Raw genomic sequence first — 27,317 nt, 5'->3', positions numbered from 1 at the left:
AATCGTGCTCTGTGTTCAGTGCACACCCAAAGTACAGGCCCAGGGGATACTGCCTTAGCCAGGACTGAAGTATTTACATGGCTTTCTGAAGAATTCAAATAAAACATTGTCTTCACTTTTCCCTTACTATAGTAGATATTGGCATTTGGGCATGAGTATGTAATTTAGGGGATAGTAGATTAATACGCCACAAGGCAGGAGTTTAATTTATGGCATTGGATGACTAATGGGAGCAACCAGAACTTTGTATTTATTTTCCTATCAAACACAGCAGAATTTACACCACTGATTTCCTCAAACAACAAGTTCTTTAGGAATGCCATATTAAAGCATCCTGTAGTTCAATGGGACATACAGAAATGTTCCTTCCCTCTTTCCCTCCCTCCCCCCTCCCTTCCGTTCTTCCTGCCTTTTGTTGTATCCACCTTAGCTGAGAAATGGCCATGTTCCACCTGCTGTGCTAGGTACCTGGGAGTGGAGGGGCGTCTGAGGGACTGTTTCCTGGCACAGACTCACTCTCCAAGGAGAAAGTCATATTTTTAAAAAGTGCATTGTGAGTACAACTGATAGTGGGAGGTGGAAAGTAGGGATGCACGATGTTAACTAACTTATGGTGGCCGTCATCTCATACTATCTACAAATATCAAATCACTGTGTTGTACACCTAAAATTAATACAATGTCCTATGTCAGTTATATCTCAATTATAAAACAAAGCAAAACGGAGACAGAAACACCAACACAAACCCTACACAAACGAACAGAATGAAGATGCAGGAGGTGGCCCAACTGCTTTGATGGTGGTGGTGATGACGATGAAGGATGGGGGCCATAAGAAGGTGAAGGGCCAGGAAGAGCTCACTGGAGAGGTGCTAGGTGAGCCGGGCGGGTCAAAGGATAGCTCAGAGTGAACCAGGGAAAAGTGTACCCACATTGAAGGTAGGTGTGAGGGGAGGGGAGACACAGCAGGGACCTCTAGCCAGTGGAGAGAACATCCTCAGAGGCATGGTGGATGGTATACTTGAGAAAAGAGAGAATCATGGGAGAGGAGGAGGCTGGAGCAGCAGGCTTGCGGGGCCTTGAATGCAAGTTCAGGACTCAGATGGGATTTTGCAGACAAGAGGGATCCAGCAGAGGTTTGGTGGTTTTTGTCTTTTTACTCAGTCAGTTTAGTGTTTACCTAATCATACAATATATAAGGACTTGTATAAAACATGCAAAAGATTCCACAATTTATAAAATGTGAGAGCTGAAAAGGACCCAAAGTATCACTTTTCCATATTTTTCTTCCAGATGACAATCTTAACACGGTGGAGGTGAAACACACATGAACAGCACACAACGATTTAGGGGAAATTTTTAGAAGCAAAATCAGATGTAGTCCAGGGTTCTTCATAAGGTCACAGATAACATTTCCTCCCTTTGGGTACTTTCTTCTGTTGAAACCAAATAATCTGTGTGTACCTTCTTTTTTTCTTTAAAGACAAACCTTTTTTTTTGGTCTGGCTTATTTACTATATTTTACTTCACTTTTTTCATATTTATGTAAAAATATTTGAAAAGCTATTTTTTTGTTCTGTCCTTTCTAAAGGTGTATTTTCTTTTTTTATTTATTTATTTATTTATTTATTTATTTATTTATTTATTTGACAGAGATAGAGACAGCCAGCGAGAGAGGGAACACAAGCAGGGGGAGTGGGAGAGGAAGAAGCAGGCTCACAGCAGAGGAGCCTGATGTGGGGCTCGATCCCATAACGCCGGGGTCACGCCCTGAGCCGAAGGCAGACGCTTAACCACTGTGCCATCCAGGTGCCCCTAAAGGTGTATTTTCAAGAGCAATTATTGCTGCTGTAGCAATTGCTCAGAATAATTCAATGTTTCATTCTCTCTCTTTTTAGTTCTAATGTAGTAGAGCATATATAATATGATTTATCATTTTAACTCTTTTAGAGTGTCAGATTCTGTTGTGTAACTATCACTATTATCCATCTCCATATACATTTTCATCTGGATCTGATTTTCCATCATCTTAAGCTGAAACTCAACCCTTCTCTCCACCCCTGACCTCACACTGTCTCTATGAATCCCCAGTATTTTTAATGAAAAATTTCAAATACGTAGGTAAGGTGATAGAATTGTACAGAAACCGTCATATATGTATCACCTTGAGTCTGTAGCTAACAGTTGCTATATTTGCACTTCCACAGATCTGTCTACCTATTTCGGTGTGACCTATCAATCCATGTTATTTTTCCCCCACGTTTTTTGATGCACTCCAAAGTAAGTTGTAGACATCAGTATCTTTTGCCCTAAATACTGCAGCATGCATGTCTTACTGAGAGTTCAATATTTGTTTACGACCACGAGTAGATGTTTTAAATTTCAACACCAGGGACCAACTTCTTTGGATAGTTCGGTGATTTAGAAAAAGAACTCTAAACCATGCAATAGGGGAGATAAAATGAGAGTGATCCTAGAGGAAATTACTCAAAGGTTTATAGCAGGCCCGATATATACTTATATATATCTAGACTCACCCTAGAAAATCCTGAAGGATGCTTAAACAGAGTACAACAACAAACCAAAAACTTAGTTCAACTAAATCTCTCCAACTTAATGAGGTAAAAGGAGTAAAAGCTTTGGAATCAGAGAAATCTGGATCTTCATCCCAGATGTCCTATGTGTCCATCTTTCTACCCATCCTGCTTCTACAATGATTCATAAGGGATTTGATGTGGCTTATAAAGGCATAAGAAAAGTAGACATTAAAATCTATTAGCAGGGATTGTGTTAAGATCATTTGAATTTGAATTTCCTGGCAGCAAATACAATCATTTATATAATTCTCATTGTCCATGAGAAGAAAGGCTCTCCAAGGTCAAGTCACATAACTTGTGTGAACCCCAGTTCTCTCATCTGTAAAATGGGGAATACAAATGCTTATCTGTCTCAGGATTGTGGTGAGACTCATGTGGGTCATTGTCTTTAAAGGGCTTGGCACACTGCCTGGCACATCTGTGCTTCGCACTTGTTAGTCCTTCTCCCCTTTCCTGCCGTGTTACCTTGTGACTTGTGCTTCTACTAAAGGTGGAGTGTGAAGAGTCCAGCAGAAGGGAGGTTTTAGTTAGAGTCTCATAATTGAGGTTCTAGTGCCCATGGCAACTGTTTTCCTATTTACCCACACATTTCCCAGATAGTTTGAGTGTATTCTTTAATTGTTCATCTTTGCAGTGCAGGCAGAAGTTTGCTGGGGTGCTTCATTTTTTTTTTTTCTTTTAACAGGCACCAACAAGGTAGAGCTATATGATTAAAAATTTTAGCAAACAGACAACACACTGTTGCCAGCATGGGTTGCTTTGTTCGATGGCTAAGAGCATTTTCACTTTCATTTACAGTTTTCCAAATGTTGATATTAGAGTGGGAGGCATGATTTGCTGATCTTCGGGGGTCAGTCAGTGGGCAGCAGACCAGATTGTTGAATAATTCACTGTAGCTAGATTATTAAGTGATTCCTCCAGTGATTTAGGCATCTTGGCACTGGAGTTGGACTGTCACTTGGCATTTCAATTTACTTCTTGGCACGTTGGTCTTCTGACAGCCCCAAATCCCAGATCTATTCAACTTCGTTAATTCAGTAGATGTATTTCGATGTTGCGATGGTTAATTTTATGTTTCAACTTGATTAGACTATGAGGTGGCCAGACGTTTGGCCTGATATTCTGAGTTTGCCTATGAAGATGTTTCTGGATGAGATTAGCATTTGAATCAGTAGACCGAGTAAAGTAGATTCCCTCTATGATGTGGGGATTGAATCAGTAGACCGAGTAAAGTAGATTCCCTCTATCATCCATCTTCTTCTTCTATTCAAGACCTGAATAGAGCAAAAAGCCTGAGTAAGAGGGAATTTCTCATGCCTCCTGTCCAGGAGCTGGGACATTGGTCTTTTCCAACCTTCAACAGATTGAAATATCTGTTTTTGGTTCTCGAGGCTTCTGGCTTTCAGACTGGAACTTATACCATTGGCTCACCTGGGTCTCCAACTTGCCACCTACGTATCTAGGGACTTCTCAGCTTCCATAATCTTGTGAGCCAATGCCTTAGGATAAATATACACATACATAGTATACGTATGTACAATCATATCTATACATATATACATATATGGTTGATTCTTGAACAAGGTAAGGTTTGGGGCACTGACCCCTGGCACCATCAAAAATCCACATATAACTTTAGATTCTCCCAAAACTTAGCTACTAATAGCCTCCTATTGACTGGGAGACTTATCAATAACAGAAACAGTCAATTAACACACATTTCGTATGTTATATGTATTACATACCATTTCTTACAATAAAGCAAACTAGAGAAAATGTTAAGAAAATCATAAGGAAGAGAAAAATACATTTGTAGTACTGTACTGTATCGAAAACAATCTGCACATAAGTGTACCCGTGTAGTTCAAACCTGTGTTGTTCAGGGTCAACTGTATATACATATATATGATCATTTATATATCCTATTCATTCTGTTTCTTTGGACAGTCTTTATTTTTTTTATTTTATTTTTTTTTAAAGATTTTATTTATTTATTTGACAGAGAGAGAGACAGCCAGCGAGAGAGGGAACACAAGCAGGGGGGGTGGGAGAGGAAGAAGCAGGCTCATAGCAGAGGAGCCTGATGTGGGGCTCGATCCCAGAACACCGGGATCACGCCCTGAGCCGAAGGCAGACGCTTAACGACTGAGCCACTCAGGCGCCCCTGGACAGTCTTTATTAATACAGATTTGTCCCGCGTCAGACCATAAAGCGGAGCTTGGAATAGAACCGTCACTTCTAGAGAGATAGAGCGTAGGTTATTTGCATAAGACATAGTGAGATGTTTTCCATATCATAGAAAAATAATAATTTTAAGGCATGAATTAATTGCTTTTTGTTATGTGATGGTATTCATTGTCTTATGAAATTCTCACCGCAGCCCGCAAGGCGGTTTAGAGCCAGTGAACAAGAGCAGAGCCAAGATTTGCATGCAGGTGTATTGAATCCCCAAGCCTATGCTCTTTCTACCATGAAGAGAATCCCAAGATGTCAGGAGAAATAGTTTATTCTCTTGGCAGGATTTGATGCTCTGTATGCTTTACAGCTTAGGATTAAAAATTTTTGTTTTGGAGATGTTTTAACATTTTGTGTTTAACATTCTGTTGTCTGACTTCACTCTGTATGAGGGCTTGAAAAAAATCTTCCAGAACCATTAATGCTTTCTTTCCTTGGCTTTGATTGAAGTGCCTCACCTGCTCAGTGCTTGTATAAATTCATGAGGCTAGAACTGGATTCTCGAAGTTATACTGGGAGAACATCAGTGCCTACAGGTGATCCACCAAAAAAAGAGGTGAGTGGGGGTGTCCACGGTCTATTAAGTCTGGGGAGCGCTGCATACTATACCTCATTTTGGAGGTCATGATGCATCTTAGTGTGTTAAGTTCTCAGTGGTCCTCCAATAAAGATACCCTCTTCATATTTTGTAACCCAGCATTTCTATAACTTACTTGACCAAAGGCCATTTATGATGCCACTTTGGAACTCTATGCAACATAATATTATGGGAAATGTTGGCCTAAGCATGGGATAGATGTTTGCACTTGGTACCTGTTAAGGCTGGAGAGGGGCCCGGTGTGAAGGACCTCGTGTTGTCCTACTCTATAGATGCTTTACTTACAACCTCGTTTGTTTAGGTCTTGTTTGAGGTGAAGGCCTGGAGGACATACGCATTTGTATAAGGATAGTCACATCTGATGCACCCTGTTCTAAAGTTCAAGAAGCAGAAAGAGCAGCTTTCCAGAAGCAGCAATCTAATTGCAAACTTAGTGGATGGACTTCCATTCTAGCAGCAGCACATTGGGTGCATTAGGAGGACGCAGAGCCACACGTTGAAGCCCCAGGTGGGCTGGAGAGCTGTGATAACAAGTGCTTGTGTCTTGTTTGGTTTTCCCTGACCCAGTGTGATTCTGGCCAAGCCCCATAACCTCTGAGGCTGGGCACTGTGACACAGTAGCAGAGGGCAGACCGGTCCTGCTTGGGGTGACACAGCTCTGTCCCCATTGTCTGGGAGGAAGAAACTGTTCGCGAAAGTGGGACTTGATGTAAACCCATCAAGGGTGCTGGATCTGTCCATCCTGGGAACACGGTTTTTGATTATTGTCTGACTTCAGCCTCATCAGAAATGCCACCAATGTGTGCTTTCTTTCCCAAGGAGATTTTTAGGCTTCGGGCAATCTAAGCATGCAGAAGTCCTTTTGAGCAGCAGGACTATTTTTCTTAATAAAATAACAAGATGATTTCAGCGGGCATTTATTAAACGTTTCCTCTATGTTCTGGAGGACAGACTAGCCTAGTCCTTGCCTTCAAAGAGTTTACTTAGTTTAGAGGGGGCAGAGTGTCTTTTAAAGAAGTAAGGACAATAAGATAGTAGAAAGCTATGCAGATCTTAGCTGGAGATGGTGGATGGGCGAAAGGGGAGTGTCAGAAATAGTGGGGGTGGAAGGTATGACTTGAGGCCAGAGCTGGGAAAGAGCCAGTTATTTTACGGAAATCCCAAGTATTGTGGCTGGAGTTAGATGAGGTTGCAGGGCTGGTGAGGAGAGGTCGGATCAGGGCCAGATGGCCTTTGTGCCATCATACATATATATCTGGGAACTTTACCCTATGATTGATAGGGAGCCGCTGAAAGAATTACAACAGGAGAGCCCCATCATCATACCTACACCGTAGGCAGAACCCTTGGACTCCTCTATGGGGAGATGCAAACAGATGAATAAATCATAAATAGGACTCAGATTTAGCTGTTCGGTTGGCCGTCTTACCCACTCGGAGGTGGTCTGCTTATTTGTTTAATAATAACCGCTTCCCCTCTTTCACAGCAGTTTTTTAAGTTGCACTGAAATAAAGCATGTGAACTTGTTTAGTACAAGAGAAAGAAATTACTTGGCTTGGAGTAGTAAAAATGTACACACCCTCCACTATAGTCAAGCAAAATGTCATGCATGACCTCTGTCTGCCTCTGTGGTTCGGTCATTCTTAACAACAGCACAGTTTCCCTCCTCCATCATTCAAGAATTGGAAAAGTGGGACTAAAGAAGGACAAGGCTTTGAGTTCTTGGTGCGGGGATTCGAGTGGTGATGTGCTTCAGGCGACTGTTAGCATTTCTTCCCAGCTCTGTGTTCTTGACATCATGTTGGTAGCTTGAAACGGACCACGGTGGGAGTATTTACACTGCAGAAATCAGCGAATGCTGCAAAGAAGGGCTCACCCTGCACCAGATGAAACATTTACCAGCATGCTGTTGCAAGGGGGGAGATTTGCATAAGCAAGAGCAGAGATAAGCAGGGAGGAGAGACTCCTGCTAGTGGAGTCCCTTTCCATCTATTTCTGGGTCAGAGTGACACACTCAACATTCTTTGCCTTTTGGGCATTAGCCCTGAGATTAAGAGGTGAGCCAGAGACTATGCCTTCCTGTGCTCCCAGCCTTGTGGAGAAAGGTATACAGAAGGGCTCTTTTGCCCCGTGGGTCTACCCTGCCAGCAGTATCTAAAACACATAAGCTCATGTCAAGGGCCTGTCACCCAGGCACAGCTGGTCTGGCTGCTCAAGGCTCACAGGGCCTAGTGCAACAGTTCCAACTATTCTGGCTTATTTTTACCCCTCAGTTTCTTTGATCAAATCACTAGATGATAAAGAGGAAGATGATGTCTTCTGTGTCAGTTGTCAAGGTCTAGGTCCCAGGACATCATACCAGCGAGACTCCTTGAAAAGAAAGTCCTTTGCCAATTGACAAGTTATGTGAAGACATCGCTAGGCTTGGCTCAAAGTTGGCATAAATGTCTGTGGAATGAGTGAGGGAGCAGTACCAGCAAATGAGGCAACAAGGCTCTGGAGAAATAACACCACCTTTCTAAGCAGGAGAATTTTATCTCAGGTAGCTGAATTCATTGATGTCCCCTCGGCAAGACATTGGGTACTTTGGTCAGGGATATAAATTATAATGGCCCAAGTAAGAGATACAGTTGACATTTTTCAGCAAACAGATGCAAAAGGCAACTGGATGTGGGAACACTCACAACTGGCAAGCTTGCTTTGGGAGGCAGCTGGAGGAGCCGATCTCAGTGTGGAGTTGAATGTGTACAAAATTGGGGATTAATGTTCTGCAGCAAATTCTCACCAAGGACTCCCTCTTGTGATTGCAGAAGATTGGCTATTAACTGGGCGGGAAGGAAACCTACTCTTCTTAAAGGCAGAACCCCTTCAGAGCCTGTATTTACCTTAAATGAGAGTGTGTACTTTTAATTTTCCCAACGATGTTTTTAAAGTTATTCTACTCCATTTTCTAGGTATTCATGAAATGATTGCATTTTTATGGGCATATTTTTGTTTCAAGAGGCGACGAGGTAACTATCTTGTCCTGGTTTGCCTGAGACTTTCTTGCATCTCAAACTGGAAGTCCTGAGTCCTGGGGACCTTCTGAGTCCCAGGCACATGGGGGATGGATGGCCGGTCATCCTAGAGGCAGCTATGGTGGGAGCTGTTATTTGTAGTACCGATTTGCTGGATCACTTTGGGCAAATTGCTTGACCCCTCTCACCAGAACAGTGGTGGAAATAATGCTGGCTTCCCAGGATGTTGTGTGGAATTCAGCAAAACAATAGTGCCATGCACATAGTCAATGTGCAATACATTTTTTTTTTTACACGAATACAGTTTTTCTATCATCCTGGCTTTTCTACTTTAGCAATTTTTTAAGCGAACCCTTGATGGAAGTAAGTGGGAGACTTACCCTCTGCAAACCCTTCAGCGCTTTTGCTTTAACCTCCTGTAGACGGTCTCCTTGGCTGCGCAGTGTGATCCGGAAGCGAGCTCCACATTCACTTTTGATTGTGTCCAGAGCTGAGGGCTCGACATTTGCCTGGCAGCCCAAGCTAGCCAGGAATGCCTGTGTTTTTCATAGGAGGAGAGGGGACAGCCCTGGCTTCTCACTCTTGGTGTCAGATTCGGGTCACCTGGAAGTCAGCATCCGCCCGGAGCTCCCTGTTTCAGAAAGCTGTTTGGAAACACTAGTGTTCAGTGGCCAGCAGGAGCGCATTCCAGTACTGACCGGGCATCCAACAGAGCAGGAGAGAAGGTCATGCAGCCTTAGATATGAAGATAGGGAGTAAGAAAAGGAAACACTTTCCGGAGCTTGCTTTCTAAAACTCAAAAGTGAAAAATGTGCAGTTTTTAAGGAACTCCTTCCTCTTCTCTCACAAGCCTGCACACAAGAATCTATCTCTCATGAAAAAAAAAAAAAAAAAAAAAAGAAACATATTTGGAAACTGTAAACATATTATTTTTCTTGGGTTGGTTTTGAGGCCTTGAGAATAAAAGCAGACTTTTTTGCCTACTTAGAAGGTAGGGATGTGCCTGAAGAGATGTCAGTTTTATTTCTTGGGCCCCAAACCTTGGAGTCATCCTTAACTCCTTTCTTCTCTCACACCTCCAGAATATACTTCTCTCCATCTCCACAGCTGCCACCCTGGCTGAGCCACCATCATCTTTTGCCTGAAAAACTAGATGTGGCGTCATACCTAGTCTCCCCACCCGTACCTTCCACCCTCATGTCAATGGCCAAAATGGTCTACATTGTAAGATGGAGGTCAGATCATTCCTCTGCCCCACTCGTTATCTTGCCGTGAGTTCCCATTTCACCCTGAGTAAAAGCCATAGTCCTTACGATGACTGACACACGGTCTTTCTGCAGCCCCCCATCCCCTCTCCAACCTTACCTCCTATGACTCTCCCCCTGGTCTCCCGACTTGTTCCGTGAGCTACCAGGCATACTTCTGAATAGGGCCCGGTGCTGGCTGTTCCCCTTCCTGGCATACTTCTCTGCTTATCGCATGCTCTCATCTCCTTCCAGGCTCTGCTCAAATCTCACCTTCCAGAGAGGCCATCACTGACCACCCTGGTTTGCATACCATGATCTGCCCTGGCCCCTCCACATACTCCCTGCTCACCTACTCTGCTTTTCCTCTTTCCCGTAGTCTTGCTACCAACACAGCATATCGCTTGTGTATGTTTTTGCTTTAGTCTTTTACACCAAATGTTCATCAAGGCACAGGGGAAAGGGGACGGGCTGATGTGAATTCAAATCCCACCTCTACTAGCATTTATTCCCTGTCTGATTTGTAGAAGTTGCTTAACCTCTCAGAGGCTCAGTTTCCTCATCTGCAAAATAGTAATAATGAATTCACTCAGCAAGTAATCTAGGGGGACCAGCGCTGTGAAAGGCACTGGGGAGGGAGAGGTGAATAGTAAGTCCTTGTTGTTGCATGATTGTAAAGAGGATTAAATGCACATATGCATATCATATACCTGGTAGAGAATTTGACACGTATTTGGTGTTCATTAGATACAGTTCCCTTATCAGGGACGCCTGGGTGGCTCAGTTGGTTAAGTGTCTGCCTTCAGCTCAGGTCATGATCCCACGGTCCTGGGATCAAGACCCGCATCAGGCTCCCTGCTTAGTGGGGAGCTTGCTTCTCCCTCTGCCTGTGTTCCCCTTGCTTGTGTTCACTCTCTCTCTCTGACAAGTAAATAAAATATTTAAAAAAATTAAATACAGTTCCCTTTTTGAAAAACTTGAATTATACCTTTTATTAGTTATCTTCTCCTTTTAGTTCATACCATTTTTCTTTAGTGTTAAAAAGAGCAAACTAGATTAGAACACACACACATACACACGTCATTGAACCACAGTAGGATTTTTGGGAAAGGAGCCTGGAAGATCTCCAGGAGAGTCCAAGAGTCTCCTTATATATGCAAATCATAGTGTAAACATTTTATTTAAATAGGTAGAGAGAAACTCTGTAGCTTTTATCAGGTTCTCAGAGTGCCCTTGATCCATAAAAGTTTAAAACCACACTAAAACCCCATGATTGGTCCACTATTCTGGGCTTCTCTAAACAAAGATTGGTAATGGAAAATCTGAAATGATGATTAACTCCAGGGTGGAAGGTGGCTTTTGTGTGGTATTGGTGCTGAGCCCCCAGCTTCCTGGGTGGTGAGAGGAAAGCCTGTGTATGTCAAGGTCATTGCCTTTTGAATCCCTGGTGCCACTGGAATTTAAAGGCTTGCTCCCGAGGCAGATGAAACCAATCCTGACATGGCTGGGATGACAGTGTGAGAAGTGTAAGCACAGGTGTTATGAATGCTTCATTAATCTGGGTTGAGTAAAGATCACAGAGGGCAGAGCCCCTCGGGCCCTCTGCATAATTCCGTGTTCTGATTTGGGAAGCCCGAGAAAAGGGTTGTCCCAAAGGGAGATAAATTCAGAAGGGTTGCTGTTATTATTATCATTATTATTACTATCATTATTATTTGTGTTATCAACAAGGAGCCTGCTGGCTCTCTTAGCTCTGTGCCTCGTTGTCAGCTCTGTAGCATTTCATCTCAGCTCCCATCATTGTCTCTTCATTTGCATGTATCATTCCAGGAACACTCTTTCTTTTCATTTCTTGCAAGAGAAAAATTAGATGAGAGGAATGAGAGAAATTTAAAAGACAAGAAAACAGTGCCAGGAAAGTATTCTGTCCTGCCTTAATGACGCAAGCCAGTACCATTTTTACTGTGGTCTCTCCTCTGGAGGAAAATGCTGCAGAGGCAAAAGCAAGACCACGGAGTGAGTGAGACAAGGTTTCCTGGGTGTGTGATATGCGGGGTTTCTTTCTGGAGTCCCTCACTGTGTGTTCCCTTTTGGTCACTGGAAACCCTTGGGAAGAGAGCATGGCTCCCTGGGAAACCGGTGTGGTACATGGCACGGCTGTGCTGTGGCTTTCTGAAGGTGAGGCTCTGTTTGTAGACCTTCAGATGAATGACCAATGCAGTTCCCATAATGACAATTATAGGCTCTTTTCCCCCCCAGCTTTACTGAAGTATAATTGACCAATAAAAATTGTATATATTTAACATGCACAATGTGATGTTTTATATATGTATACATTGTGAAATGATTACTACAATCAAGCTAATTAACTTCACACAGTTACTTTTTTTTGGTGGTGAGAACATTGAAGATTTATTCTCTTAGCAGTTGAACTCATAAAAGCAGAGAGTTGAACAGTGGTTGCCAGGGACAGTGAGGGGGCAGGGGAACAGGGAGTTGCGGGGTAGAGGGTACAAAGTTTCAGTTACACGGGATGAATACATACTGGAGATCGAATGTGTAGCGTGGTGGCGATAGGTAATACTCATGTATTGTATACTTGAAATTTGCTAAGAGACTAGCTGTTAAGTTTCTCCCTGCAGGGTCCTTCTTATTTCAGCATATTGCCACGGTCTGCAAGTGGTCTTGGGTCAGTGGTCACGTCTCTACTCTCCTACTCTCCTTGTTCTTGTCTATAAAGCTACTTAAAGATGGCTTGAAATGGTCTGCAATTGCAAAGTCATTGTACAATTGTCAGAGGGCTATTTGTTAATCAGACACGTAGAGTTAGCCTTCCAGCTTACACAAAGATATCTACTTCTAAGAGACACCGTAGTGGGGAGGCCGATGACAGGCTTCAGTTTAAATCCAGTTCTGCCACTTACTAAATGACCTGGGGCTATTTAAGCTTCCCTGTGAAGGTTTCATGGGTTGTCATGCTTACAAAGAGGGTGATACATACTACATACAATAAACAGTAGCTATTATTATTACTACGCTACTACTATTACTATTACTAACTTGCATTGGTAGCAAATATTTATTTTGGGGGAGAGGAGAGACTGGATATGTCCTTTGGACACTCTGCAGGGTTAAGCCTGCCCTTTCAGTAACAGTGAAGGCTCTGTACGCACATGGCCTTTTAGAGCTATATTTTGACAACTGCTCAATTACCCAGATAGCTGAAAACTATGTCAGCCACCGTCAGATGCATTATTGATGTTGGCCCTTTTCTTCCAGCTGAATCGCCCGGTCCTTGTCAGTGGAGAACAGGAAGGGTATTCTCTCTCTCTTGTGTCCCTTGGAGGCAGGCCAGAGTGGAATCCTGCTCCAAAATGTTACTTCCCTTCAAAGGTGAAAAGCATGAGTCACAGCTGGTCATCCCCCTGGGTTATTTCCGCGCTGCCCCTCCTCTGCACCACTGCCCCCGCTCCGCACCACTCCCCCGCCCTGCACCATTTCACGGGTGATTAAGGACAGGCAAGCGCGCTCTGCTGGGAGTGAGGACAGAGCCGGCGGGTGCAAAGAGGGATTTTCCTTCGCTGAGCAAACACCCAGCGACGTCACCGAGCCTCAGGGGCGCTATCAATTGCTGCGGTGAAAGCGCCTTCTGAGGGGATATTGATTTGGCGCGATGGTTAGCAGCAGCTGGGACAAATGGAGCCTCCTCGCCGCTGCGGGGTTCTGGCCGCCTTGGCGGACCTGGCAAACGAGAAAAGCGTGTCCCGAATGTTTGCAAATGACAGGCGAGATGGGCTTAGCCAGCGGCACGAAATGACGCGGCGCCAGGCTGCTGCCAAGATGCCCAGAATAATGCGTTCACATGTACTTTTGGAGAGCAAACTCTGATAAGCACTCGAATTTAAGCACCTGCTTAATTGGTTTAAAAAAAGAAAGAAGGAAAAGTCCAATCACTACATTTTCAGAAGTTTTTTTTTTTCCCCTTTAAATTTCTGTAGCCTTTTTTAGGAGTGGTTCCCCCCCCCCCTCCCGCCGCCTTTCCTTTATGTTTTAAGTGATTTATGATGATGCATTTATTAGTGGCAGTTTCCGGGGCTAGATAGTAACTGCGGGAGTTAGGTGATCTCTGAAATTTTAATCAATTTTGTAATCAAATTGAATGATATAAGTCTCCCTGCTAATATTCTGACATATGCACATTTTCATTTTGATGAGAATGTTGTTTCTAACAACCATAGTTATCAAATAAAGCTCCCGAGGTGACCAGTAGTAAATAACCAGCCCACTGTCAATAAACCCTTAGCCAAGTTTGATTTTGCTATGGAAGGTGGAGGGATTTTGAAAGGGTCATGCATGCATTAAAATTTCCTCTCTGACCAGCTGGTTCTAGAACACAGAGATGGATAAATCCTGCAGTAAATGAATAGGAAATGTGGTCCCAAGTCCCAGGCAATAGTAGTATCTTTAAGAATTGCTTGAAATTGATCTGGCAGAATGGTTTCTGATAGATTGGGTCATATATAGAATAGCAGTATATGGGAAATTATTACTGTGATCATTAAAATTGGAACCTCCGTGCAAATAAGACTTATTTCTGCCCAAGATGGAGAGGGTACTCCTGCTATGTCGTATGGATGGGTGAGGGGTGGGGACTGATTTTCACAAATGCTCTTTGTGCCTGAGTGGGCACGGGAAGTAGGAAATGGAGTCTTTGTTACCTAGAGACTGATGTGGAAGGCTGTGTTTGGTTTGCCCCTAGTGAAAGCAGAATGGCTGCTAACAGGATCTTAACTGACATGATCGGAGCTATGTTCAAGGACTCAGCACTCTTTCTTTTCAATGCTTTGGTTAAAATTCTCAAGTGCTTCTGAAATCCCATTTCATTTCTTCACTTCCGTTTAGCCCAGGCAGCGGAGAAGCCACAGAACTGTACCTGTGGGAGTCCACTCTGTTCCATGGTGGTACCGGTGGCACACAGGGCTTTTACAGCCTCTGGCTAAGATTTGCTTTGCATGCTAATTAATTTTCAATTGCGTCCATAAGTTTCCATTCCTCTCCGTAAATCAGGTCCTACGCCCTGCTTATAGGAGTCTGTTTATATCTCCGAAGTAGAAATATAAGCACATGCCAACTTCTGATGCGTCTGTCAGTCTGTATGTATGAAGGATTATGGGCCAGATCAGGGTGCCTTCAGGGTCTTTTTTATTAGCACGAATCTTTCAAAAGTGTATGAGTGGAAGGCATTCATGGAGACATTACTCTTTTATTCTCCTGGGTCTTAAAAATCCTTTCACTTCTGAGAATCAGAGGGACTAGAACGGGCCATTTAAGTGTCCTGGAGGACAATTTTGAAAATGCTCTCGGGGTATTTTCCCGAATTCCCCTTGTGTCCTTAATCACACAAAAAGTAACATTTCACTTTTCTGGAGGTACAGCTGCCAGATAACTAAAGTTAACTCTTTATGCACCAAAGTGTAACCTGGCCAGCGCCTTACTGCCTTTCCCCAAACAACCCCAAATTTGGACCATAAATGAAATAAATTTCATAGTCCTTCTCGGAAAAGCCCAGTTGGTCATGGGCCAGTTGGTCTGTTATGCCCTCAGGGACAGTGGTGGACAGGAAGCTTGTGATCTCTGCCCTCTGGGACACTAGTCTGGTAAATCCTGTAGTAACACTATTGACAGGGAAATTAGTTCATCATCACTGATTGGATTAGTTCAGTATTGTCACCCTGGGTTTTGGATGCTGGAGCTCATGGGTCTAGAGTCTCTCCTCAGTTTAGGTCACTTTTTTTTTTTTTTTAATAAAGATTATTTGAGAGAGAGAGAAAGAGAAAGAGAGGGAAAGAGAGTGGAGGGAGGGGCAGAGAGAGAGGGAGAGAGAATCCTGAGGTAGGGCTCAATCCCAAGACCCTGAGATCATGACCTGAGCCAAAATCTAGAGTGGGCCTCTTAACTGGCAGCCCCACCCAGGTGCTCCAGGTCATTTTTTGAGATCATTTAGCATCTCTGATTAAGCCAGGGGGCATTCTTACTCCTTCCCAACCATTCTTCACATAGCAATCAGAGTGACCCTTCACAGACACATCTCTTGGAATCCCTAAGTGATTGCTCATTGTACTTCTGCCCTCTAGGCCCTACTAAGGCCCTACCTGGCTCCTTCTCCCACTCACCCCGGGCCACTCTGCCCTTGGCCACAACACTCCAGCCACAACCTAACTGCCTTCTAGCTCCTTCCTGCCTCAGAATCTTTGCATATGCTCTTCCCTTTTGTCCGAAATGTTTTCCTCCTTTCTGTTAGCTGGATGACGTCTTTATCTTTTTCAGGTCTTGGCTCCCACGTTGCATGCTTATGGAGGCCATTCTTGACCACCGAGGTGGATTAAAGATGGCTCCAAAATCTGTGTCACTTTCTTCCCTCCCCTCCCCTCCTCTCCCCCCACCAACCTTGGAAGGTGGAATTTATTTCTCCTGACTTCGAATCAGTGCTAGCACCGTGATTGCTTAAAGCAAGCAAATGCAATGGAAGCGATGCTGTGCCCGTGTGGCCCAGCCTTTGAGAGGAATGGCAGCTTCCCCCCTCTTGGAATGCTTGCTCTTACAAGCCAAGGCCCCACGTATGTGTGAAACCATATTGGACAGGATAGCCCCAGTTGCCGTCTGACTGCAAGTGCATGAGAGACCCCAAACATGACCAGTGGAAGAACTGCCTGGTCAACCCCCAAAATCATGAGAGGCAAAAAATGGTTGCTGTTGTTCTGAACCACTACATTTTAGAGGGTGGTTTGTTATAGAGGGTGGTTTGTTATTTGTAAATAGGCTGCACCCCTATTGTTTTCTGTACTGGACTCTGTTTATTATCTGTTTAGCCCATTTCCTGATTTACGATGATGCGTTTATATCTGTTTCCCTAATTAGACTGACATGCCATGGTGCAGGCACTGGGGTTTTTACTGACTACAGCATACCTACTATCACAGAGCACCTAGCACATAGTAAGCACTCAGCAAAGTTTGTTGAATGAATGAATGGATTTGAAAAGTCCTAGCATTTGTTTGTGAAATTGTGTCTGTGTCTCCCCCTCCCACCGCCACAGGGACAAGAATCTGCAAATCTTTTTCTCTCATGGCAGTTCAAAAACAATTTTTGAAAACAAAGTTTTATCATTCTTTATGCATTATACTTGTTCAATCACAATTCTGCTTTGTATCTACCACATACCTGCTCAACAGATTTTAATGATTCCCTACCGACGAGGGCATAGAAGGACTAAGCTTTCATATGTTGACCCTGGCCCACCTCAGTCTACATATCCAGTCCTTGCCTGCTGGCCCTTCCCTAGGCCCCTACACCAATCACACCGATTCCTTGCCATCACCTGTGCCACCACATGCACTTTCACTTTTCTGGAGTTTCTCTTCTCTGGTTTTTTCCTCGGGGAAGCCTTTGCCAATGGCCTATGCTTTTAGTGGGCATTCCTTCTTCTTATCTGTGAACGAACCGTTGAACCACATCCTCGGATGGGAGCAGGAGCCATTCTCGAGATCGGGGAGGGAGGCTCAGGGATAATGGAGCGCTGGGACATGGCTTTTGGTCTTAGCTCTGCCACCCGGCCTTCTGCGCTGGGCCTTACCGAACCTGGTTGGGCTGCTCGTTCCTCTCAATATAATTAACATCTTGGCTAAAAGGATTGCTAAGGTCCCTTTCAGCACCGAGGTTTTCCACATTCAAATTTGCTTTACAGCCATAGGAAGAACAACCCGCTGATTTATGTGCATTTGGGTCAGAATTTGGCTGACCGTGGCATCAGTTTTACATGAACGAAATTTTCAATTTCATGAGTCCAGCCACGTTAATTCTGCTGGGTTGGCAACGTGTCCTGAGAGGCAGAGTGGCTACCAGGGCCAGGAGTCAGGAAGCCGCATACTGTTGTGCTACCTGGCCACTAGCTGGAGGGTAGACCAGTGGAGGTAAGCCAGCAGACCTCTTGGACCTTATCCACTTCATTTTTAAATTGGGGATAAAAATAACATATTTTGCTCACTTCAGGATCGCTTTGAGGAACGCACTTGTAAAATAATGGCAATGCTTTGATAGGCCATTACCAAACCATATTGAAGCAAAATTATTGGGGTATCTATTTATCAAGATAAAAAGTCTCCTTACATTTACCTCGGGTGCCCTGCGCACTCCAAGGTCCTGTACCATTTCCAGTTTCCTTACCTTCATGTCCCATTGGATGGATGAGATGTGGGAGGAACTCTTCTATTTTATGAGAGCTTTCAGTGTTTAAGGCACTGGCCATACATTTTTTTTTTTTTTTTAACTCCTTACAGAATTCCTCTATGGAAGTTCTATTATTCAGGATATTAATGGTTGTCAGTGACAGAAATCTCATTCAAATTGTTTAAGTGAAAAAAACATGGCAAGAGGGGACATTTATTTGGTTCATATAACTTAAAAAGTCCGTGGATAACTCTGGCTTCAGACATTGCAGGATCAAGGGGCTCAAAAGATCCTTTAACATTTGTTTCTTTGTGTCTTTAGCTGTTCTCTCTGCTTTTCTCTGTGTTGCTGTCATTTTTCCAGTATACTCTCTCTACATGGTAAAAAGATAACCCCAGGGCTAAGATAACCTCAAGCTTTATAATGTTACCTCAAAGGAAAGACAGATAAACCCTTTCCCAGTAACCATATCAAATCTCTCATAAGGAACCAGTATTAGATCTGCTTTAGTTACCTGTCACCCTTTGACTGGTCACTTTGTTCAGAGATACAGGGTGGATGGCTCTGATTGACCAACCTAAATTATGTTTATTGAGTAAAATCTAGGCAGTAGTCAGACTCTAGATTTTCCTGTGGCTTTTTTGGGGGCCCATGAGAAGTTTGGTTATCCCAGGCCAGGCTGTGGATTTCAAAGGTATGTGAGAACTGAAAAGATCCCGGAGGTCACTGAGCTCAACCTAGCCCATGGCCTAGAGGAGAGAAGTATCTTATCCCAGGTCACATGCGATTCAGTGCTACGCTTAGTCCTCTACTTTGCCTGTGCCACCTCCACTGGAAGCATTACATGAGTTTGTCACAGCCACTGAAGGATCCTGCCAGATGGCGGGGAGAAAACTGGGTCACATGCAGGTTTGATGAGACCACACATGAGCTGGGACTCCATCCTATTTCTTCTCCTGTCTGCTCTCCCTACCCCGCTCAGCCAAACTCTGGGTAGTTCAGATGGTGGCTACTCAGAGCCCCATTTCAGATGGGCCAGAGAATGGGGGTCTCTGGGCTTAGCGGTTCACCCCTCTTCTTGTACTTTCTTTTTTTTCTGGTAGAGGTCTTTCCTGAGACAGAGTCTGCCCCCAATTATAAAATCAAAATGAGGAGGCGTCAAAGGGAAAAGACAGTGTGACTGTCACCAGAGAGGCCCGTTGCCAGAAAGGGGAGGCCAAGGGGAGAGAAGAGCCTCTGTTGACAGTGTGTTATGGGGCTGGCTCACATCTGGTGCGAGCAGGAAGGAGGAGCTGTGGTGCCTGGTGGTGCTACCTCCCATATCCGAAATGCTTCTCCAGAATTTCCCCCTCAACAGACTCTCTGGATGATGCCACTGCCAAATCGTGAAAAACGTAACAAGGGTGCTGGTGTGCTTCATGAAGGTCAAAGCAAGCAGTCCTAATCTCGAAGCTGGAAGATGGGTCTTCATGGGAGACCATGCGGTGCTTTTTCTGATTGTTGTCTCTTTTCTTTGTGCAACTCTTCCTTCTTTGTAGGCTGAGGAGCTTGTTTGTATAGTCGGATTCCTCTTATGGAGTCCGGGTTATCATTTGCCCCATGGTGGTTGCATATGCCCATGGCAGGTTCCTGGAGAGCTGACCTCGGTGTATGCTATGTATTCAGGGCAGTGGGTACCTTCGACATGTGACCATGCCTTCCTCTACCTAGTGTCACATCCCGTTCTCCATTGTCTGGAGAGAGCCTGAGTTTCTTCCAGGACCACAAAGTCTGGCTGACCCTTTCAGCGCTTTCTCCTGATCTTGTAAGTCCTGCACTCACAGTCAGGCCATCGAAAACTGTGAGCGGCTGCACACTCCACACCTTCTCGTGCTTCTGTGTGTCCTTTCGTGCAGTGTGCTCTTTCACCTGCCTCCACATCTTCCACGTAAGCACCTTCTCATCCATTTTCAAGATCTGGTTTGAATGTCACCTCTGCTTTCTTAATGCCCCCCCCCAAGTATCAGTGACCCTTCATCTGTGTTCCTGCAGCCCCACCCTCTCTGTTACATACCCTTTAACTTATATGCTTATGTGTCTGCAGGGAGGTGGTATAACAGAGGGAAAAGTACAGGAGCTTTGCACTCTGGTCTGGGTTTAAAACCTGGCTCTGCCTCTTATTAACTGTATGTCTTTCAAAAGTAATCTGGCCTTTGGGAGCCTCTTCTGTCTTTACTTGTAAATGGGCATGATGAACTCTTCTGAAGTGTTTTGTTGAGGATGAAATGAAACACCCTGTGGGGTGCTTGGCGTGGTGCTTGGCATATGGTGGTGTTCAGTAACTGGTAAGGGTGGTGATTGTGGTTATTAGGATTATCATTGGGTTGTGAAATCTTAGAGATGAAAGGGACCTGAGGGGTCATTCTTATGCCTATACTCCCTTGTCTGACGGTCATCCAGCTTCTCCTTGAATTCTGCCACAGAAAGGGAGCTCACTTTCTCTCTGATCTTACGATACTTAATGCTGATGATGCAGAGGCTTGCTAGTACTTAGACTAAGTTACTCTATGTTTCTTTGGGGAACTATTTTAAATTGGCTGTTACATTTATGTATTTATGTATATGTGTATGTATGTGTATGTGCATTATATATTTATGTATGTATGCATGTCTATATATATATTTAGTGATGTTTCACCATATAAGATTTCCTAAAAAGTCTTACTGAAAAAGCTGGGTAAGGAAGTCACAATGGAAATTAACCTCCCAAGCAAAGTTGTGAGTGGCTTTGCATTTTCTTAGATCTTTTGTTTCTCGATGGGTTTGCATCTTTTTATTGCTTGTCTCTGAGCAGACTGCCCGTGGAAATTGTGGCTCGTAATGTTGCTGCAACTGTCAAGCATATCCTCTCTGTGATAGATAAAAAGAGTAAAATCTGAGTGACATAATAACATGGTGCATCTAATAGTAGTAATACTTGATTGGCAGAGAGAAGACAAATTTTTCCTAATGTGGTTTAGAAACAACCCTGGATTAGGAGCAAGAAATCCTAAGATAGTCTAAGGTACTTTGGCCTCAGTTTCCTCATCTGAGAAATGGGAGTATTCCTCACACAGAGGTGGGATATAGAGAGGGCAGAGGTGGACTCTGACCCTGAGAACTAAGCACTTCCTCCCTTCCCCATTCAACCAGAGCAGCGCTTTCTTTAATTTTTCAACATGAGGTATGCATTGGAGTCTCTAATAAAATGTTATTCTAAATAAACTATTCTGTCGCTTAAAAAATTTGTAAACTTCTAAGCCAGATTATCTTTAAGGTCCCTCTAGCTCCAAAAACTATATGTCTCTAAAATAAAAGTGATATATATATAGCCTTAGTAACTTTCTGATGCATGTTCAGTTTAAAAAAAAAAATGAAACGAAATTACTTTTTAGAAACTTTTTAGAATAATACTTTTTGTCTTCCCTCTCTGATTGGCTTAATTGCATTGAAAGGCTGTTCCTTTTCTTTTTCTTCCAAAATTTTCTTTTCTCTGACTTAATCCAAATCCCGCTCATACGAAGAAAAGGTGATAGGTATGGTGGAGGGCAGGAAGACAAATATGCTTTATTATTCCCTTGCATCCTTTCATCCCAGGCCAGTCCTCGGAGAAACCATCCCATAATTAAAATATGTTTTCAGCAATATGCGTCTCCCTTTTCAGCAATTCCTTTACCCCTGTTCTCTCCAGATGACCTCGTAGAATCATAAAGGTGGAACAGATGTAAAAAATCTTTGCACCTAAATTCTTTACTTTAACCATGTGGAAAATGGGACCCTGTGAGGGGGACCAATTTATACTGGATAGGGTAATGAGCCATAACTCAAACGCTGGTCTTTTCCAGGTCAGTTCATTTTCTGGTAGGTCTGGATAACCTCCTGCGCTTCGGCTCTCTTATTGTAAAATAGCGATGATAATAAAAGTATTTGGCTCTTAGAGTTGTTGCTAGTATTACGTGAGCATTGAACCTTAGAGCAGTGCTTGGACTATAGATAGTTTTGGATACCGTTTGCTCTTACTATCATTACTACACTTCCATATTCTGTCAGCAGGCTGCCCAAGGTGCACAGAGATGGTAACTTCGTTTGGGGACCATGCTGCCTCCCATCTTGCATCCCCAAAACAAGTTATTAAAATAATGTGTTTTTTTTTATAACATCCAGTTTTACTGGGTTATTGCTCCCTGCTGGGTGACATTGTGTAGGTTATTGGTTCTTTTCAGATAAATGAATTTCATGTTAGCATGTTGGCTGCTCGATGCTACCTTTGTCTCGTAGTAATGTGTTAACTCAGTGATAATATATGTGCTTCCAGAAAATCAAGGACTGACTTTAAGGAGGTGACTTCAGGTTGTGTGGTAGGTGAGTATGTAAGTCCTTTGCAGTCAGAGAGGTTAGTCATCTCTCCTTGAGGAAGGTATCTTCGTCCACTGGAATGAATGCGGCTAGTCATGCTATCCCCATCACTCTCACCTCTAATTTCTGGAAAGTAAATGCCAACTACCAAATGGGTGAGCATTTAGGATTTAGACACTATCATTGTATTCTTTTATCAAGGTCATGTGAATGTAACTTCACTGAAACAATGAAGAAAAACTAGCTCTTCTCTTTACTTCTATCTTACTTTTGAGAAGCAAGCATATAACTGTTGGCTAGCCAAAGGATGCTGGGAGTGTGACTGGAAGAATCTGCCAGGGAGGGAAATATGGTTAAGGGGCAAGCTGCACCCAGAATCTCAGGAGCCCTGAGTCCCAGCTTTGAAATGGCCCTGGGAGGTGGTAGTGGCTTCATCTAGATGGGAGTTTGCCCACCAGTTCTGTGATGTCAAGGCTGCAATCAACTTGAGCCAGGATCTTCCCTTTTTCTGTCTTTGGTTTCTCTCTCCCTCCTTCCACCCTTCCCAACTCCATACCTGGTCCCATTCTTCCAGAGCACAGTGCTTTATTGACATTGTGAATGACCTAGGGGGACACAGTGAGTTGCCACTTTGTGGAGCTGAAACTCTTTGCCAGTTTCAACGCCATCGCGTCCTGCAGGGACCTCTTGAGGGATATGTGGCTTTAATCGGTGGAAACTCCTACCTCCTCACCGTTGGTTTATATTTTCCTTCCCGGGCACCACCCCCCACCCCCACCTTGGGTGAGGGGAGGGAGGGAGAAATGAAGACTCTCATAGCAAGAACATATCAGGACTTTCTAAGTGTGATGTGTGATTACTTTCGTCCCTGCCAATTGCTTTAATACTTCAAAATGGAACCGTGCGTGTAGGTGAGCCGCACCTGCGAGCTCCCAGCACGGACTCCGCAGAAGCTCGCCGCGCCGTTAGGCCCACAGACCCCTGGGGGGCCGCAGCCCTCGATTCCCTGGGACCGTGCGCGGGGCGCCTCGGGCCTCGTTTTGTGCGCGCCGGGGCGGTGCGTGGCGCGTGGGGCTCCCGGTCCCAGGCCCAGCCCGGCGAGCGTGTGCCCGGCGGACGCGCTGCCCGGCGCGCCCCTCCCTCCGCGCCCGCGGGTGTCAGACCAGACGCCAGCCCCGGCGCGCTGACAGACGACTTTTCTCAGTTGTCAGTTTTCTCGCTTGTCAGCAGAGCTGCTGGTAAGTGAAAGAAAACAGAGACGGGGCGCGAAGGCGGCGAGGCAGGGGAGAAAAGAGGTGGGACGGGAGAAGGGAAGCCGCGGGGCGCCCGGGGCTGGGGCGGGGGGCGAGGGAGGCAGGCGGAGTGGGGTGCGCGGTCTCCGGGTCGGACCACCCCGCCCGCACCAGCTCCCCCCCTTGGCCCTTCCCTTCCCCTCTCTCCCCTCTCACTGTCTCCCCTCCCTATTCGGCCTCCCTTTCTCCCCCAAATCCTTCAGCTGCCACACTGATCGCTTCTGTGGCTTTGTTTAAAAAAAAAAAAAAAAAAAAAAAATCCGAGGAGGTCCTAGGTGCTTTCTCCTGGAGCAGAAGCACACTCCCTATTCTTGGATATTAGCTCGGGACCATGGCTGGTTCCCACAGCTGCCTCCGCGAGGCACCTGGGCCGGGGGTCGCCCGGGCTGCGAGCCCGCAGTAAGTCTGGATTTGGGGGCGCGGAAGGAGGAGCGCACACAGAAAGTGACAGGCAAAGGCGCGCGGCGCCTGGAGCGGCGAGGAGGCGGGAGGGACAGCCCAAACTCTCACAGCCTCACTCCCAGTGATAACCTGCAGCTATGGAGTCGCCAACCAAGGAGATTGAAGAATTTGAGAGCAACTCTCTGAAATACCTGCAACCCGAACAGATCGAGAAAATCTGGCTTCGGCTCCGAGGGCTGTAAGTAAAATCTCTTTACTTCTCTTGCCCCGTTTCTCTCTGCAATAGGTATTTTACTACCAAGCTACAGCCATGACTGCTCAACCCGGTGCCTGCAGGCCCCTTTAAATACAACCTTGTAAGTTCCACAACTGCTTCTCTGTTAATTACAGTCACTGCAACCGTTTTTTTTTTTTTTAAACAGAGAATTGTTTTCTTGAGTGTTTTAGAATGCCTTGCTATTTCCAAAGCATACTTTCTTTGGGGGAAGAGGCAGTGTGCTTAGATTTCAGTTGTAGTAGCTCAGTATCCACTGAGATGTTTCTGGTCCTTTTTGCCCAAAGAGAAAAGTCTGGGGACTCAGGCCACAGACTATTAATCAAAGGAAGACATTCTCTGCAAAATGCTTGCAGGCATCTTGGCAGGTGGTCCAAGAACTTGCCAACAGTTCAAATTCAGCATTCATTCTGGCTGCTAAATTTTCCTCTCCCTCGCCCTCTCCTAGTTCACCTGATATTTTCTTAGGATTCTTTCTATTGGGAAATAATTACTAGAAGGAAGGGCTATTTTTGGAGAAAGTGGGGGTCAGAACCAATATTAGAGTTTCCTAGCAATATTGGAATGGTGAAATAGCACATTTGCTTTCAGTACAGTGGCCAGAATTCTAGTTGGACTGATGGACAGAGATCTCTGAATTTCGTTCACTTCATTGAGTCCTGTCTGGTTTTGGGTGCTGAGGAGAGGTGACCTGAAAATACACGGTGTTTTCTTTTTTTTTTTTTTAAAGATTTTATTTATTTATTTAACAGAGATAGCCAGCGAGAGAGGGAACACAAGCAAGGGGAGTGGGAGAGGGAGAAGCAGGCTCACAGCAGAGGAGCCTGATGTGGGGCTCGATCCCACAACGCCGGGATCACGCCCTGAGCCGAAGGTAGACGCCCAACCGCTGTGCCACCCAGGCGCCCCATTGTTTTCTGTGAAAAGATTTCATAAGCAATGAACAGCTGGTCACCCCAGTCAGGAAGCTATAGTGATAGCTGTACATTACTCCTCAGTTGACCAGGCAGATCCCCAAGACACCTTTCATAACTACCAGATACTCATTTCATTAGACATTTGGCATCAATTATCTAGCTCAGTTAAAAACAACAATAACAACAACAACAGTTTTTCTCCAAGTATATTCTCCAGACATCCTGTTCCTTATGGACAGTGATGGGAATATTAGCTCCTTGGCAGTTTGTTTTGCTGTAGTTATTGTATTTTGAAAGCGCACACGTGCACACACACACACACACACACGCACACAACCCAAGACAAAATAAAGAAGGCACTGGTCTAAGTTAGCTTCATCTTAGAAGAGACCACATCCTGACTGGAATATTCATAGTTTCTAAAGGGAAGTGATAGGTAGTGTGTATTTCTTTAAGGGATTCCCATTGCAAGTGCAATTTATAAAAGCCCTTCCCTCAGTAACCCAAGTGAGTTTCATTGTCACTGACCTACATAGGAAAGCATGCCAAACAACACGATTTTTGAGTTGTCTGGCTGCTGCAGGCAGAGGCGGCAAACTTACTTGGAGATCTTGTCTTTTTGGTTGGCAGGCTGTCCTGACCGTTGAGATGCATGCAAGGCAGCACCTCTTTCAGAGCAGTGTTTACAGTAAACGCATGTTGTATGTGAAAGACATGAGCGACTGAACGTTACATCTGATCATATTGGGGTACACACAGAAAGTTGTGTCTGCAAAGTCTGGGTCCGAGGTATGCAAGGTCAAAGTGCTGTCAGGCAGGTCAGGTCCCCTTGCTATGTCGGCTGGAGGGACTCATCTGCACACACTCAGAAACTGCTTCTCTCTGCCTGCTTTCCAGTTACAGCCGACTCCATGGAGCTACTCAGGCTAGAGAGGAGTGTTTGGGTAAAGCAGCCAAGCTGAGCGTGTGTGTGAACAAGCATTTAGTGCTTATAACACACTGTCTTGTAGCTTTCTGCTTCCTATCCTTTAGGCTTCTCTCCCCAAGGTGTTGGGGTGTGATATAACCACATTTTCGTTCTCTCATCTCTTGCATCTACTCAGCATCCGGTGCCTTTGAACATAAAAGGTGTGGGTTGGTTCTTCTCCAAGTGTGTGTTTTTGAATTCCTCTCTTTACCCTTCCTACTGAAATGCCCTGCCTAACAGCAATCTGAGGAGATCTGTTGCTCCACTTTCTATTTTGAAAAGGACATGTTACTATCGTTATTATGACATTTTTTTTTTTTTACTACTGTTAATGGTTCTTACTGCCACTTAAAAAAACCCAAAACAGTAGTGCTGTGATAAGTTGCTAAAGACTCTGGAAACCAAAGGCGTGCTTATTTATACCACTTGGAATAACACGCCTGCAGTTCACAAAATAGAAACCCATAGGTAGTAGAAGGGTATGTTTCTGTTTGTCCACACAACAGACTGTCAGTAAGAGAAAGGAGGCAGCCCTTTCAACATTTTAGAAAGACCCAAGAGCCACAATTGGATGTTCACTATTACGATGACTCCCTTATAGAAAGGGCTTTGTAGGCAACCACAGATAGTCAAGAATTCGTTCGGTTCAGTTTGTTTGAGAGCCACCTAAGTTCAGGATTTGATCATCTCATACCTGGACTGTTCAATGGCATCGGTCTTCTTGTCAGTATCTTATCTATTCAATCTACTGTTGAATTTTTCATCCCCTCTATTAGAATGTAAGTTCCCTGAGGGCAGACACTTTATGTGTCTTACTGCTGTACCTCCAGTGCGTAGAGCAGGGTCTGGCACATAGTGGCTGTTCAATCAATAGGTGATGAAGGAAACATAAAGAACCACATATTGAACTTTTTAATTTTTTAAATTTAAAAACTTCATTTTTAAGAGTCAAAATGAAGATGAATATATATCAGCTTATAGGCCACATGACCTATTAATACAGTATTCCATGAAGTAGATGGGAGGTAGGTTTTGTTAACATCGTTATCCAGGTTGGGCACAGAAATCTAAACTGAAGTAGGAACAGGGTAAGATGTGGGAAAGCCATAACCCAGGGATGAATCCCACTCTTGGTTTACCTAGATTCTCTTTTTCCTTCCCCTTAGTGCACTAGC

At 44.4% G+C, this 27,317-nt stretch overlaps 1 protein-coding gene across 11 annotated transcripts in view; it reads left to right on the top strand.

Moving 5' to 3' along the window:
• PDE1C (phosphodiesterase 1C) overlaps positions 1-27,317 on the top strand; it is a 517,847-nt gene that overhangs the window by 191,593 nt on the left and 298,937 nt on the right. For 3 of the 11 annotated variants that reach the window (XM_048212794.2, XM_048212795.2, XM_048212796.2), the window contains exon 1: positions 23,620-24,222. The exons of 5 other annotated variants lie outside the window; for them this stretch is intronic. In XM_048212794.2, the coding sequence (XP_048068751.1) occupies positions 24,122-24,222 (101 nt within the window). In that variant the 5' untranslated portion in view covers positions 23,620-24,121. Of the gene's footprint in view, positions 1-23,394; positions 23,529-23,618; positions 24,223-27,317 lie in introns of those variants that run through there. 3 more of the 11 variants (XM_026508827.4, XM_057304133.1, XM_044387421.3) reach the window with 3 other exon arrangements.

The sequence above is a fragment of the Ursus arctos genome, unplaced genomic scaffold (assembly GCF_023065955.2).
Source record: "Ursus arctos isolate Adak ecotype North America unplaced genomic scaffold, UrsArc2.0 scaffold_3, whole genome shotgun sequence".
Lineage (NCBI taxonomy): Eukaryota > Metazoa > Chordata > Mammalia > Carnivora > Ursidae > Ursus > Ursus arctos.
This window is presented reverse-complemented; position numbering and strand designations above follow the sequence as displayed.